This window comes from Phycodurus eques, chromosome 5 (genome assembly GCF_024500275.1).
Source record: "Phycodurus eques isolate BA_2022a chromosome 5, UOR_Pequ_1.1, whole genome shotgun sequence".
NCBI classification, from domain to species: Eukaryota; Metazoa; Chordata; class Actinopteri; order Syngnathiformes; family Syngnathidae; genus Phycodurus; species Phycodurus eques.
Genome location: NC_084529.1, coordinates 21,943,979 through 21,958,357, shown reverse-complemented (window position 1 = coordinate 21,958,357; position 14,379 = coordinate 21,943,979). Strand labels below are relative to the sequence as shown.

The following is a 14,379-nucleotide window of genomic DNA, read 5'->3' as shown; positions in this document are numbered from 1 at the left end:
AGCCCCAATTCCAATGAAGTTGGGACATTGTGTAAAACATAAATAAAAACAGAATACAATGATTTGAAAATCATGTTCAATCTATATTTAATTGAATACACTACAAAGACAAGATATTTAATGTTCAAACTGATAAACTTTATTATTTTTAGCAAATAATCATTAACTTAGAATTTTATGCCTGCAACACGTTCCAAAAAAGTTGGGACAGGGTCATGTTTACCACTGTGTTTTTAAATTTAATTTTACATGTATATTTTGTATATATTTTTAATTAAATTTTACATGTATATTTTTTTATTATTAGCTCCTTTGTATTTGGTTAGATTTACCAAATCATTTGTGTCCAACTAACAAAAACAATTTCATTTTCATTCATTTATTCATTCATCTTCCGTTCCGCTTAGCCTCACTAGGTTCGCGGGCATGCTGGAGCCTATCCCAGCTATCTCCGGGTGAGAGGCGGGGTACACCCTGAACTGGTCGCCAGTCAATCGCAGGGCACATATAAAAAAACAACCATTCGCACTCACATTCATTCCAACGGGCAATTCAGAGTTTTAAATTAACCTACCCTGCATGTTTTTGGGGATGTGGGAGGAAACCGGAGTACCCGGAGAAAACCCATGCAGGCCCAGATAGAAAATGCAAACTCCACACATTGAACCTCGGTCCTCAGAACTGTGAGGCAGATGTGCTAACCAGTTCTCCACCGTGTCACCATTTCATTTTCTTATTTACTTACATTTTGTGTTGTTTTTCATGTGTAGTACATCAAACAGTCAACTTTTGCTGAGTGTGACTATTACGTGACTTTCTGACAGCCCAAAAAGGAAGTGCGTGGGAGGTGACAAGCGGCTAAAAAGCGCTAACACTAACAGCTTTTGGCTCCCACTGGGCATCTCGCGTATCTCTGTGTCAATGGTAACGCTAAATTCCGCTTGTCCTCCCCCAGTGGAGGCTGCACGCTGTCGGCTCACGGCTTCTTCCTGCAGTCGGGCCTCCAGCCTGAAATGGTCCTGACCACCGGACAAGATGCCGTCGTCTTCCACGTGGTGAGTACCACCACTCGAAGATGCGAGTAACTTCAGTGTGGTAGTTTCCTCCTCCTGTAAGTTGTAGCTAAAAGCAAACCAAAAGTGACTGGTTTCTCGATGCAAATTTCTTGTGGATGTGACTTTTACCTCGAAGTACATGCGGATGTTAGATTTTCATTTTTATTCCCATCCAATCAGATTTCAGCCTCTGAGGTGTGGATAGATACATGAGGTCCACAGCCATATTTGAGTCGCTCACGGTTATCACCATCTCAAATTTTATTTAATCACGTTGCTGAGTGCCGTGACAATGATCCAGTCACGCATGGATCGCTCGTTCGCACGGAGATGTCTCCATGTGAAAGCGAGACTCATTGCGCCACATTTAAAGGGAATGAGAGGAGCTGCTTTGATTGGCGGTGATTGAAGTCAGCTGTGTCACTGATGGTGTAGTGGTACACTCGCCTGACTTTGGTGCAGGCAGCGTGGGTTCAGTTCCCACTCAGTGACGGTGTGAATGTGAGTGCGAATGGTTGTCCGTGTCTATATGTGCCCGGCGACTGACTGGCGACCAGTTCAGGGTGTAGTCCGCCTTTCGCCCGAAGTCAGCTGGCATAGGCTCCAGCGTCCCGCGACCCTAACCAGGATAAGCGGTGTTGAAATGGATGGATGGATGGATGGATGGATGAAGTCGGCTGTTTGAACTCCCACAACAGCGCAGACTGCCCTTTTGTACCAGTAAGTAACTTGAGGTTAAAAAGTCACCAATAAATAACTTGTACCAGTAAGTAACTTGGAGTAAAACGCAATCTAGTAAGTCACTTAAAAGTAACTTGAGGTAAGTAACCAAGAAGTAACTTGCACCTGGAATTAACTGTAGGTAGAATGAAACAATAATAATCTACTGTAGTAATTTAGTAGTACCAAAGAATATCCCAGGAAGTACAAACCTCACTCATACTGTAGTAACTTGTGTGTTTCTTTGAGAACCATACTCATTTTGGTCCAAGGTGATAGTGGTACCTGTTCCTCTGAGTTTCTCGACGCATTCCAACTATTATCTTAGTCTCAGACTTTTCAGTGATTACTCAAAACGAGAATCTCCCGCTGAAGACCCAGCAGGAGCCTCTGAAGATGAATTGCAAAAGGAAAGCAAATGAAGTGTAGCTTAGCGCGTGCAGCGCATGGAATTGTCATCAGCCGTCCTCACGCCCACTTGGAGGAGAAAAGACTCCAGTGTGTGGATGTGGATGGAAAAGAGCTGAGGTTAAATGGAAGACGGAACAGCGCAAAGACCGGAAACGTCTGCTCCGCTTGTCATTCAAGTCCAGTAGCTCGGCAAAGCCTTCAGGATGTTCTGGATCTCTTCAGGCTCACTGGCCACACTTAATACTACTTATACATCTCTTTCAGACACGCACACACACACACACGCACACACATGCACGAGTCACGGCTGCGTTAGAGTGCGTAGAGCCGGGTTTCTACTAACAGTTAAAAAAGCTGTTTTCAATTATATGCAAGCATGTTAAATATCTGACGATTTTTTTTTGGGGGGGGGGGGGGGGGGGGGTTGTTATAAATTACCGGAAAATATATATGAGCTAATTGAAATGTGAAATAATAATTACATGTAATGGATTCATTTTGCATTGATAATTTCATGATCAATTTCTTTTTTGTGTTTATACTTTGGGAGAGAATTACCTATTTTTTGTTAAATTGTTAATTCTAATATGAAATACTGTAATTACACTAGTTTATTATTAATGAAACTTCATGTTTATTTCATGACAAGTTAAAAAAATAGCATTAATAAGTTAAATTATGAAATATAATCTGAAATAATTGGAATTTCATTTTAATTACATTTCAAGTAAATGATTTATTATGACCAATGAATCTTTGTGCCAAAGTTATTAATCATAATTATTCAAGTTATTATTTTATTTTTATTATTAATTTTAGATAATTAATTAGTCATATAAATCGAATTAAACAGAATAATGAATGAATAAACATTTTAAATGTAAAAAAAGAATTGTCTGGGGAATTTATGAAATTATGAAATATAATCTAATATAATTTTATAGATGTATTAATTAAATGTAACTGATCTAAAATGGAGTCATTCTTTAGTACATAACCAATTCCTTTTTCATTGTTACCAACTCATTTTACATTAATGAGACAAAATATAATGAGACGAAATATAAACTTAAATAATTATATGAAGAAAAATTTCTTTTTTTTAACAATGAAAGAAGAAATTAAATATAAGAACATGTATGATTTTTAATGTTTTATTTTGTGCAAAAAATACTACTGTACAAAACCAATTCATAGATAAATGATGATAAATGATTGCTAGTATTTAATATAATTAATTTAAAGAATTAATCAACCATTTTTAAAAATATGTAACGTAAATCAGTTAACTAAAATGAATCTATTTATTGCCTTTACATTTATTTAATAACTGGTCACACAAAAAAATCCATATAAATGTTGTTTGTTTATAAAAAGCACATTGGGGAATAGGTTCAATATTGATTATTGTTGTTATTAATTTATCCATATATTAGTGTCAATGTGTCTGCATTAGTTTTTTTGCAAAGGCTCTATTTCGCATTGGAAGGCCATTTGTGTAGTGTACCTAATGAAGTATCCGGTAAGCGCAAAGGAAGTTCCCTTGCACGTGAATTTAGGATGATCCAGCAAAGTATTCCCGGATAAGAAGACCCAAGTCTCTCGCGGATTGAGTTACGCTCCAGTTGGCGCTCAAATGAAGGTGTTGAATGTCTTTGAAGGGAAAATGACTTTTTATTGGGTGCGCCACGGCTCAATAACATTCCACGTTAACAAGTCCTTTTACCTTATTCTTTTGTTGTTGAGGCCTCCACTAAACACCACCTTTGTCTTCTCCAGTATGACCACATGAGAACATGCAAGCACAAGCACGCTTCAAGTCCAAGTCTCACCTGACTACACTGTTTCTGTGAGGAAATGTGGAAATTAGGTGTGTAAAAAGTAATCTAGGGAATTACCGTGAATTAAACAATAGGTAACTCGTACCAGGAAGTAATTCTGCTTAGAAGTAACTTGAGGTTAGAAATAACTACAGAGTAAATAAATGTAGCTTGTACCAGAAAGTAACTCGAGGTAGGTAGACCAGGAACTAATTTGTACCAGGAAGTAATTTGCACCTATAAGTACATTTAGGTAAGGCGTAACCCAGGAAGTAACCTGGAAGTAACGTGTACAAGGAAATAACTCTGCTTAGACGTAACTTGAGGTTAGAAATAACTACAGAGTAAATAAACGTAGCTTTTACCAGAAAGTAACTTGAGACAGGAAGTAACCAAGAAGTAATTTGTAGTCGGAAGTAAGGTAAGATATACGGCTAACCTAGAAGTAACTTGAGGTTCGGAATTAACCTTGAAGGTAACCAAGTAGTAACTTGTGCCAGGAAGTAACTTGCACAAATGTAAGAAGTAAACAAGAACTCACATGTAACAGGAAGTAAACTTAAACAGGAAGTAAACTTAAACTTAGTAAACAACAGTACCTTGTATCAGGAAGTAACCTATATCAAGAAGTAACTTGCACCTGGTCCTTGAGGTAACACATGGAGTAACCTAGGAAGTTACCCAAAAGTAATTTTTGCCTGGCGGTAACTTAAGTGTAGGAAGTAACCAAAAAGTAACTTGTACAAGGAAGTAACTTGAAGTAAGATGTAACCGAGAAGTAACTTGAGGTTCAGAACTAATCTTGTAAAGTCAAGTTTATTTATATAGCCATTCACATGCTTCACATGCCCACATTTGACAAAGTTAGGCGACATCCCCTTTTTTTAATTGGAATTATTTTTATTTTTTAAGAATTTTTTTTTCCCCCTCTTTTATCAGACTTGATCAGTCGAACAGAACAGAGTTTCTAGAAGGGATAGAGAAACAAAGACAAAAGACAAAGCGCTAATTGTAAACAGGATGAGAGAAGTAAATCATGACATTATCTACATCAATGAAACATTAAATATGAGTGTTGCAATGGGGCGGACAGGACAAGCTACAACAGGACAAGGACAGGAAAAGAAGCGTGCAGGACAAGGGTCGTGAGCCTGACTGTACAACTGAGGTGTGGTGGCATTAATTATGTGAATTATAAAGGTCTATAGGACGAGAGTATAAGTGAGGGGATACACAAGCGATTTGCATATTCATGAGTTATTTGTCGCAGTAAGTGGGTGACCTCAGACCCAGTGAAAGAGTCTGAAAGGGTGTGTGTCTGCAGATACATGCAAGTGAATTACCGTTTTACATGCACAAAGACTGACAGAAGCGTCCTGTAATTGCCGTGGCCGCACCGAAGTGACCACAGATGAAGGGCTCCCCCTTCCAGGATGACCAGGCTGTAATGGATGCCGAGGACCTGGCCCAGTCGGTCAATGCAGAACCCATAAAGGATCACCCTCAGATTTGGTCATCATCACATGGGCCCCTCTCCAGGCAGGAGAGAGGAGCGCCTGTAAATCAGTCCTACATGTAGTTTGATTAAATGCCAAAGTGTAGAAATAAGTCTCTGAGGTAGCAGCTCTAGTATCCGCAGGTAGGACATTCCAGAGTATAAGAGCCCAGATAGTAAATGCTCACCAAAGAGACCAGCCGTGTTGCAAACGTAGGTTTCGGGACGGAACATACGGTACCACTAAGTCAGAAAGATAGGAGGGCGCTCAGCCATGTAATATTTTATGAAGTAACAAAACCTTAAAATCGCACCTCAAGTGGACTAGGAGCCAATGCAAGATGGCCAGTATCGGAGTAATACGATCTAACGTTCTTGTCAAAAGCCTTGCTGCAGCTTGAAGGTAAACAAGTACTAACTTCTACCAAGAAGTACCGTAACTTCTACCAGGGAGCAACTTATACCTAGAAGTTCAATCATGTGGGAAGTAACCAAGAAGTAACTTGTGCCAGGAAGTAACTCGTATGAAGTTATAACTTGGGCTGAGATGTAATGAAGGAAGTAACTAGAGGTTAGAGAGTAACCATGAAGTAACTTGGAGCAGGAAGTCATTTGCACTTCACATTAGTTCGGAAGTAATCAAGAAGTAGCTTGTAACAAGAAGTTGTGGCCCACACAAAGAGTTTGCAAAGCGTGTGTGTGTGTGTGCGCGCATGTGTGGGTGCGTGCGTGTGTGTGTATATGTTTGCCCGCAGGAGGCTGTGTGGAGGACGTGCTGCTACGCTCTGCAGTCTTATCTGTTTCTGGGCTCCTGTTGAGAGATAATTTGGGAATTTGGCAAACAAACATACTACAACATGTCATCTCTCTCACACACACACACACACACACACACACACACGTACAGAGTCTGATGGCCACAGCTTGACCCGGGATGAATGAGTTTTCCTACTTCCTATGAGAAAATGTTGGGCTGTTATGTCTGTTTGCGCTATTACCACATTCATTTATTAAGCTAAAAGCCTTGTTATGGAGGTGCCTCCTTTCCCCAGAGGAGCGCTGAGTGCTGTGGTTTGCCTTGGAGGAGGTCATTTGCATACCCCACAGAGTGTAACGTGTCAACACTTGAAGTTGTTTTATTCTTTTAAAAAAACATCTTTTTTAAAGTGCAGAGCAGCACCTGCTGGGTGACAACGCTCCTCTGAAACCTCAAACCATTTAGAGCGGAGCGGGAGTGTTGATACTTGCAGATTTCACACATCACTAAAGTGTGTATAACACAGTATGAGTGGATACTGTAATGTATAATATGCGTGTATGGCACATACAGGTACAGTGTGTAACACGTGTATTACAGCACTGGCATTAAAAAGCGCATCCACCATCATGAAGTGCTTTAATGCAGACTCTTTCAGTTTCAGTGAGTTCAGCGACTATATACACTGTGTATGACTATAGTATGTGTGTATGAAAATTATTGTAAGTGTATGACCATATACAGTATGTGTATGACTTGTATGACTTTATACACTGAACAAAAATATAAACAAGGCACTTTTGTTGTCTAAATCTGTGTTGGTGAGCACTTTGACTTTGCCGATTTAATTCATCCATAATGACTATATATTACCCCACTGTCAATCCCGAAGCCATCTTGACAGTCATTGTCAATGCATTGTGGGAAGTTAGTCTTCCTAACACTTCCGCGTTAAGATACAAAAAAAAAAAAGCAAGAGTTAGGGCCACAGGGTGAAAAAGGATCTGCCGAAACGTTCTTTCCATCTCAACTTTCCCACAAACATAAAAGAGATTTTGCGTTTCCTCTCCGGCACCAGTGGAGGTTCCTGCACCGTCCGTTTGGGCCGGGCCAAGAAAACCCAGTGTTTTCTTTCACAATATGAACATTTAACAACAAAATCGAGCGCAATTGTGCATTGAAAATATCAACAATGGAGCAAATGTATCACCTGACAGGACAAAGATGTGAACAACAAAGTAGTTTGTTCATCAATCTACTCGTGCAGAGGCAAAAGTTCCTTTTTCTGTTTCCCAGTGCACAAAGCAAGCGCTGTAAGGAAGAAAAAAAAATGGCACACTTGGTCAAGTTTGGTGTGGAAGAAAAAGCCCGTCAATCTCCAAAAACTGTTTTAACTCCAAAAATAACTCCACACTGTCCTTCAGCTCAATGAACAGGCGAAATATTTTCAGAAGGGTTTCACTTTTTTTACACCTTGGTATCATCCAAAAACTGAGAAAACTACGTAAGTACAAATGAATACAACATGAGTCCAGGATCAAGGATAGTAGGTAGGAAGGAAGTACAGTGAAGCAGACAACTGTCCTTTTGTAAGTTCAAAGAAAATTACCTTGTTCCGCTCACCAAGGGAGTCAACCCAAGATTCATCACTTCAGCTCGATTTCTTCTTTCTGGAGCTTTGTTCTGTCATGGACATTGTCTTGAAATTCAGGACTTGTGTGTCTGTTGTGTCCTGAAGCTCGTCTTTCCAAAGTCTCAGACTTCTCAGCCCAATTCTATTGGACATCGCCTTGAAAGAGTATACCTGTATGTCATTTAAAAGCTTTGTGACATGGAGTACATTTCATTTACAGAGCCGGAGTACATTTCGTTTACAGAGAGCCTGCAAAATTGCCACGTCACAGAGACAGGGAGATGGAAAATTCCAGGGTTCCGAACGGAATTCATTTCCAGTTCCAAATTCAAAGGTGGACCAGAAGACTGATCCACTTTGAATTTGGCTTGAAATCCCCAAATTGCCACATCATATCTACAACTGAAGATCTGACATTTATCTGCCCTGACCTTTCACACAGAACCCAGAGAAAGTGGGATTTTCCCGCAACTATGACACAGAGACACTCAGAGACGTGGCATCCCATCAGATAAGTCAATGATGTTAGCGTCTGGTGTGATACCTTGACTTACGGGTGTCCAACACACAAGTTTTTTTGAGTAACAAGCTATCACTCTTTGTCAGTTTTTTTGCTTTGTGTTGGGAGCCACAATGTGAGGTTCAAGCAATCTTTGAATATGCCACCTTTCGAGTCAAGTGAAAACAAAATGGATGTACTGTACTGTAACACCCTCGTATGCAGTTGCCGATGTTACAAAAATGATACATACTTAGTACTAATGAAGTACTAATCTACTGGATTGTACTCTTAAATATGTATTCATTGTATCATCTGTACGCACCTCTTCTCCCAAACAGAGTTGCGTGTATGGCGAGAACCGCACCTCCATCCAGTGTACCACGCCCTCCCTTGCCAAACTGTCCCTGCCGCCGCCGGTGGTCACTAAGGTGGCGTTTATCCTGGACGGATACTCCACCGACCAGTGGGACCTTATCTACGTGGAGGACCCCCTCTTCCAGGACCCCAAGCTCACGTCCAAGGACAACAAGAGCGTCGTGGAGCTCAAGGTGAGACCTCGTGGGAAATGTTTGAAAATTCAGCCCGCGGAGACAGTTTCGCCCAGCAACATGAAATTTGGTAGGCTTGTCTATCATGGTTAGACCCACAAAAAAGTCTCAAGAAGCTATGCCTGAAAAAGACAAAGGAAATCATCCATTTTGGTTTGAAGCGGCCATTTTAGGCTCATTTCCAGGTGTCCTTCAAGGACAAACTTGTAGTTTGTCTGATTGCTACCAAATTTGAACCACCGAGAGAAGACAGATGGGCAACGCTAAATTGTGAAATTATTTATTTTTTGTCATTGCACGTGGATGGAGCATGGCAACGAAGTGTGTTGAGTTGCCATGAGCTCCGCAAGGTATGTCCAATAGTTTTTTTATTTACTCTGCGGCTGACTTTCCATGCACGCTCGCGCACATTCCCACATGCACGCCGGTTTGGGTCACGCCGGGAAGGAAACAATACAGAAAGAAAAACAGGAAGTGGAGTCTGTTTCCCATCGGGTTTTTTTTTCGTTTCGGCGGCCCAACCTCTGTGTCTGTGAGTGCATTGTTGATGCTGGCAAGGTCAAAGCTCTTGACATTGTCAAACGAGTTAACACAATGAAACCATTTTTTTTCCGCTTTTTTTTAAAATTATTATTATTATTTTGCTCCGCTGACCGCAGCCCGATGCTTTGTGCCAACTGCATTCAAAGAGCTTGGATTTTCCTCCTTTTTTTTTTTTTTTTATCCCAAGGGTGACCTTGGCCCCATGGTTGAATCCACGTCCCCAATTCATCCCTTCATTGGAGACCACTTTTTAAAAATATATTTTTTTAACTTCCTACAAACAAAGCAGCATCCAATAAGGTTGAATTGTGCTCTCCTTCAGCATTCTCATTACTGCCAGCTGCCACACGCACGCACACATATGAGCCACGTAGAACGAGAATGGGCTAACTCCTAAACTGTCACTTTGCATTAGCGAGATTTAAAGTTTTATGGCTGCAATCAAGGAATCATTTACGTATTTATTTAATCCAGGGGGATTCATATATTGCTGGATTATATGAAAATTTCTGGATATATGTTTACACTGAAATTGTGGTTTTACTCAGATTTTTGCATTTTGCCAAGTACAACCCCAATTCCAATGAAGATGGGACGTTGTGTTAAACATAAATAAAAACAGAATACAATGATTTGCAGATCATGTTCAACCTATATTTAATTGAATACACTACAAAGACAAGATATTTAATGTTCAAACTGATAAACTTTATTGTATTTAAGCAAATAATCATTAATTTTGAATTTTATGGCTGCAACGCGTTCCCAAAAAGCTGAGACAGGTGGCAAAAAAGACTGAGAAAGTTGAGGAATGCTCATCAAAGACCTGTTTGGAACATTCCACAGGTGAACAGGCTAATTGGGAACAGGTGGGTGCCATGATTGAGTATAAAAGGAGCTTCCCTGAATTGCTCAGTCATTCACAAGCAAAGATGGGACGAGGTTCACCTCTTTGTGAACAAGTGCGTGAGAAAATAGTCGAACAGTTTAAGGACAATGTTCCTCAACGTACAATTGCAAGGAATTTAGTGATTTCATCATCTACGGTCCATAATATCATTAAAAGGTTCAGCGAATCTGGAGAAATCACTGCATGTAAGCGGCAAGGCCGAAAACCAACATTGAATGCCCGTGACCTTCGATCCCTCAGGCGGCACTGCATCAAAAATCGACATCAATGTGTAAAGGATATCACCACATGGGCTCAGGAACACTTCAGAAAACCAATGTCAGTAAAATACTCTTCGGCGTGACATCCGTAAGTGCAACTTGAAACTCTACTATGCAAAGCAAAAGCCATTTATCAACAACACCCAGAAACGCCGCCGGCTTCTCTGGGCCCGAGCTCATCTAAGATGGACTGATGAAAAGTGGAAAAGTGTTCTGTGGTCCGGCGAGTCCACATTTCAAATTGTTTTTGGGAATTGTGGACGTCGTGTCCTCCGGGCCAGAGAGGAAAAGAACCATCCGGACTGTTATGGACGCAAAGTTCAAAAGCCAGCATCTGTGATGGTATGGGTCTGTATGTTAGTGCTAATTGAATGGGTAACTTACACATCTGTGAAGGCACCATTAATGCTGAAAGGTACATACAGGTTTTGGAGAAACATATGCTGCCATCCAAGCAACGTCTTTTTCATGGACGCCCCTGCTTATTTCAGCAAGACAATGCCAAACCACATTCTGCATGTGTTACAACAGCGTGGCTTCGTAGTAGTGTGGGTACTAGACTGGCCTGGCTGCAGTCCAGACCTGTCTCCCATTGAAAATGTGTGGCGCATTATGAAGCGTAAAATATGACAACGGAGACCCCGGACTGTTGAACAGCTGAAGCTGTACATCAAGCAAGAATGGGAAAGAATTCCACCTACAAAGCTTTAACAATTAGTGTCCTCAGTTCCCAAACATGTATTGAATGTTGTTAAAAGAAAGGGTGATGTAACACAGTGGTAAACATGACCCTGTCCCAGCTTTTTTGGAACGTGTTGCAGCCATAAAATTCTAAGTTAATGATTATTTGCTAAAAAAGTATGAACATTAAATATCTTGTCTTTGTAGTGTATTCAATTAAATATAGGTTGAACATGATTTGCAAATCATTGTATTCTGTTTTTATTTATGTTTAACACAACGTCCCAACTTCATTGGAATTGGGGTTGTATAATGCTTTAAGACTTGTATCGTATTGCTTGCACTTTTATCCACAACTGAGGTACTGTCATCATCATCATTTTGAAATGTTTGATCCTGGTTGGTATCATCTAGGTTGCCTGAAAAAAAGAAAAACTGGGAATAATAAAAGAAAGAAAGAAAGTACAATTGTGGTCTCAATCAAAACAGCCATCAAATCTATCAATATTTCAATGAAGGTGATAAATAACATTGACTTACTGTATAATAGCATGCAGGTGCATTAGCACCCAAGCTAAAGAACGACTTACTTTCAGAGTTTACTTTCAATCACTGATTTGAACCCCAGTCATCAGAACTGTGTGGCAGATGTGCTAACCATTCGTACACCGTGCTACCCACTCTTGTTTTCACTGGGTAATTGAAAACAGATATCTGTACTCGTTAAAGTAGGTTCGTTCCTTTTATTAAACTTCTGCAGAGGACGGCGGAACATACGACAGGTAACCTGATAAGTATTGAGTATAATTGACAGTAAAAAATCATTTTTACTTCTCACTTTATTTTACGTGAATACATTTCAGTCTACTTTTTTACTATTACCAACAGTAAGTAGTGGCGTTGAATCAGTGCTTTTACTTTTATCTGTACTTCTACTTTAGTCGGGAGTGTGAGTACTTTTGCCACCTCTGCACTTGATACACATTAACACACTGGTAAACACACACCGGCCGTGAGTGGCGTGAAGGAACGCCTGCGTGTAGCTTCACGGGAGACTTCCTAGCATTTGTCGCCCTGATACTTTATTTAGAGGTTGGGACAGTTCCTTGCCAGTTTCCGTAACAAAGTTGTCAAGGTGACAGCTGGAAAACGCCACCAAATCCATGCATTATTATACAGTAGATGGCGGTAGATGGTTAGCACATCTGCCTCATAGTTCAGAGGACCGGGGTTCAAATCCCGGCCCCGCCTGTATGGAGTTTACATGTTCTCCCCGTGCCTGCGTGGGTTTTCTCCGGGTACTCTGGTTTCCTCCAACATCCCAAAAACATGCATGGTAGGTTGATTGAAGACTCTAAATTGCCCGTAAGTGTGAATGTGAGTGCGAATGGTTGTTTGTTTACATCTGCCCTGCGATTGGCTTGCGACTAGTTCAGGGTGTACCCTGCCTCTCGCCTTAAGATAGCTGAGATAGCCTCCAGCACGCCCCCAACCCTCGTGAGGATAAGCGGTACAGAAAATGGATGGCTGGATTATACAGTAGATGTTATTCATTATATTTTGAGTAATATTTGTTTTGAGTATATTTATTAAATATTTGTATTGATTATTTTTTTCTTATAGTTATTATATATGTTATGTTTCGGTATTTATTTTATGTATATATATTTAATATTTTTATTTGTCTGTTTTTTTTAGATTTATTCAAGATTTATGATTTTTTTAACATTTCTTAATTAATAATTTTTTTTAGCAATTTAGTCAATTTTCCATCCATCCATCCATTCATCCATCTTATCTTATCGCTGCTTATCCGGAATTTAATATTATTCAATATTTTAAATTATGTCCTTATTTTTGTATATTTAATATTGGTGTATTTATTTAGTGTCTTAGTTATGTTTTAAATATTGATTTTATTTACTGTATTTATTTATATTAATTAACAACGGGACAACATGGGTTTAGTTGTGGACAATTTTTCAAAAAATAGTGTCGTAATCAACTATTTTAGATATTATTTCAATATTCTTTATATTATTTTTAAAATGTATTTCTATATTGAAGGTAAATAATAAAGTAGTATTAAATAATCTTAAAATTCAGTAGTATCAAGTACTATTCTTAACCAAAACAGTTGCTTGGTTACTTTGAACTTTGCTTAATCTGTCTTTAAATGTCGTAAAAACTACAATAGTATTAAAATAATATTACTAACTACATGCAGTTGTTTGAAAGATATCTTACTGTAAATTAGATTTTAGCACACACACACAAATGTAAATTATATCGCTCGTGCGTGTGCATGTGGGTGAGCGCAGGAACAGGTGCGAGCCTCCACTCTGTGTCAAATCTGGAAATCCCGAGCTGTCACGCGAGGAATGTGATCATTCTTTTTATTGCCTTCTGCTGCACTCAAACAAGCATGCGGCTATTACGTTTGTGTGTGTGTGCGTGCATGTATGCATGTGTATGAAGGGTATAAAAAAAACTAAAGTGAGTAAGAAAGTGAGAATGAGCAAAGAGTGACTGGTGTGTTGTTGCCAAACTATAATAAGCCCTGCAACAAATTGTCTCCATGGGGATAATTCAATGGGACTTTTGCATTGCCCTGATTAGAATAAAAATTTGAATTTATTTATTCAAGTGCAGATGGGCCAGGTGTGAGCAATCAACTTTCATCCGGCCCACTGAGCATTTACATTATCAAGAGTCCTGTAATATTTGTTGCATTAACTTAGCTATTTATTTCCCTAAAATTGGTGTATTTTTATTCTGATTCATTCATTTATCTGTTAATATAGTAAAATAAAATACTGCATTAGGAAAATACACAATACCTTTTAATTTATACAGTCAGTGTTTTGAGTGTTAAATAATTGGTTAATTATTTAAAAATAATAACATTTCAAAATGAGAATGAAATTTGATTACATTTTTTAATTACAATAAACTTTTACAATTATTCATTCATTCATTGTATGTTCCACTTATCCCCACTAGGGTTGCGGGCGTGCTTGAGCCTATCCCAGCTGTCTTCGGGC

General features: G+C 39.3%; 1 protein-coding gene across 2 annotated transcripts in view; it reads left to right on the top strand.

Annotated features, from left to right (window-relative positions):
* met (MET proto-oncogene, receptor tyrosine kinase) overlaps positions 1-14,379 on the top strand; it is a 76,185-nt gene that overhangs the window by 37,412 nt on the left and 24,394 nt on the right. For both annotated transcript variants that reach the window (XM_061678079.1, XM_061678080.1), the window contains exons 11-12: positions 956-1,055; positions 8,732-8,941. In XM_061678079.1, coding sequence (XP_061534063.1) covers positions 956-1,055; positions 8,732-8,941 — 310 coding nt within the window. The remainder of the gene's footprint in view (positions 1-955; positions 1,056-8,731; positions 8,942-14,379) is intronic.